At 39.7% G+C, this 1,110-nt stretch overlaps 1 protein-coding gene across 1 annotated transcript in view; it reads right to left on the bottom strand.

Annotated features, from left to right (window-relative positions):
- RBL1 (RB transcriptional corepressor like 1) overlaps positions 1–1,110 on the bottom strand; it is an 80,720-nt gene that overhangs the window by 40,119 nt on the left and 39,491 nt on the right. The window contains exon 12 of the mRNA XM_037734423.1: positions 853–1,017. Within this exon, the coding sequence (XP_037590351.1) occupies positions 853–1,017 (165 nt within the window). The remainder of the gene's footprint in view (positions 1–852; positions 1,018–1,110) is intronic.

Genomic DNA, 1,110 nt, shown 5'->3' with positions numbered 1-1,110 from the left:
AAAAAAAAAAAAAAAAAATAAAAAAAAAAAAAAAAAAAAAAGTCAAAAGGTGGAAACAACTCAAATGTTTATCAACTGATGAATCAATAAATAAAATGTAGCAACCACACAATGGAATATTACTTGGCAAAAAGAGGAAATGAGCCAGATGTGGTGACTCACACTCACAATTCCAGCACTTTGGGAGGCCAAGACAAGAGGATTACTTGAGCTCAGGGGTTTGAGATCACCCTGTGCAACATGACAAGACCCTGTCTCTACACACACAAAAAACAAACGACAACAAAATTAACTGGCTGTGGGTGTTGGTGGTAGGTGCCTGTGGTCCTAGCTACTTGGGAGAATAAGGCAGAAGGACCTCTTGGGCCCAGGAAGTTGAGGGTGCAGTCAGTGAGCCACGTTTGTGCCACTGCACACCAGCCTGGGCAACAGAGTGAAACCCTGCCTTAAAAAAAAAAAAGGAAATGAAATGCTGATATATTCTATAGCATAGATGAACCTTAAAAACATTATGATGAGTGACAGAAGCCCAGTCACAAGGGACTACATTTTTATGATTCCATTTATACGAAATGTCTAGAACAGGCAAATTTATGGAAACAAGGCAGATCAGTGGTTACTTAGAGCTAGGGAGAAGACATGGGGGTAGGGAAGTGATAGCCCAAGGATGTAGGTTTCTTATTGAAGTGATGAATATATTCTAAAATTGTGGTTATGGCTGCACATATCTATTTATATACTAAAGCCACTGAACTGCACACTTAAAATAGGTGAACTGTATAGTATATGAATTATCTCTCAATAAAGCTGTTATTTTTTAATGACAGGATTATCAGCCTTGCCCAGACTCACTTCTTCACAGGTAGGAACTTTGTTTGTAGAAACCTGGAGAGCCTCCCACAGTGCAGAATTGTGACTCCATGCTAAACTCTCCAAAATCTGTTCTTCAATGCTGTTCAGGTGTTTCACCATGTCCCTTGAGAGCCCTTCTTCTGAGCGGATCACCACCTCAATAACCTGCAGAAGAGAAAGTTGAGAAGGCAATGTGGTTAGTTCTATTCTGGACTTGCATGTAGGACTAGCTGTGGCCTTATTCTTTTTTTTTTTTTT

This window comes from Cebus imitator, unplaced genomic scaffold (genome assembly GCF_001604975.1).
Source record: "Cebus imitator isolate Cc_AM_T3 unplaced genomic scaffold, Cebus_imitator-1.0 Scaffold18, whole genome shotgun sequence".
NCBI lineage: Eukaryota > Metazoa > Chordata > Mammalia > Primates > Cebidae > Cebus > Cebus imitator.
The sequence above is the reverse complement of the archived record's forward strand: the minus strand, read 5'-3'. Positions and strand labels throughout refer to the sequence as shown.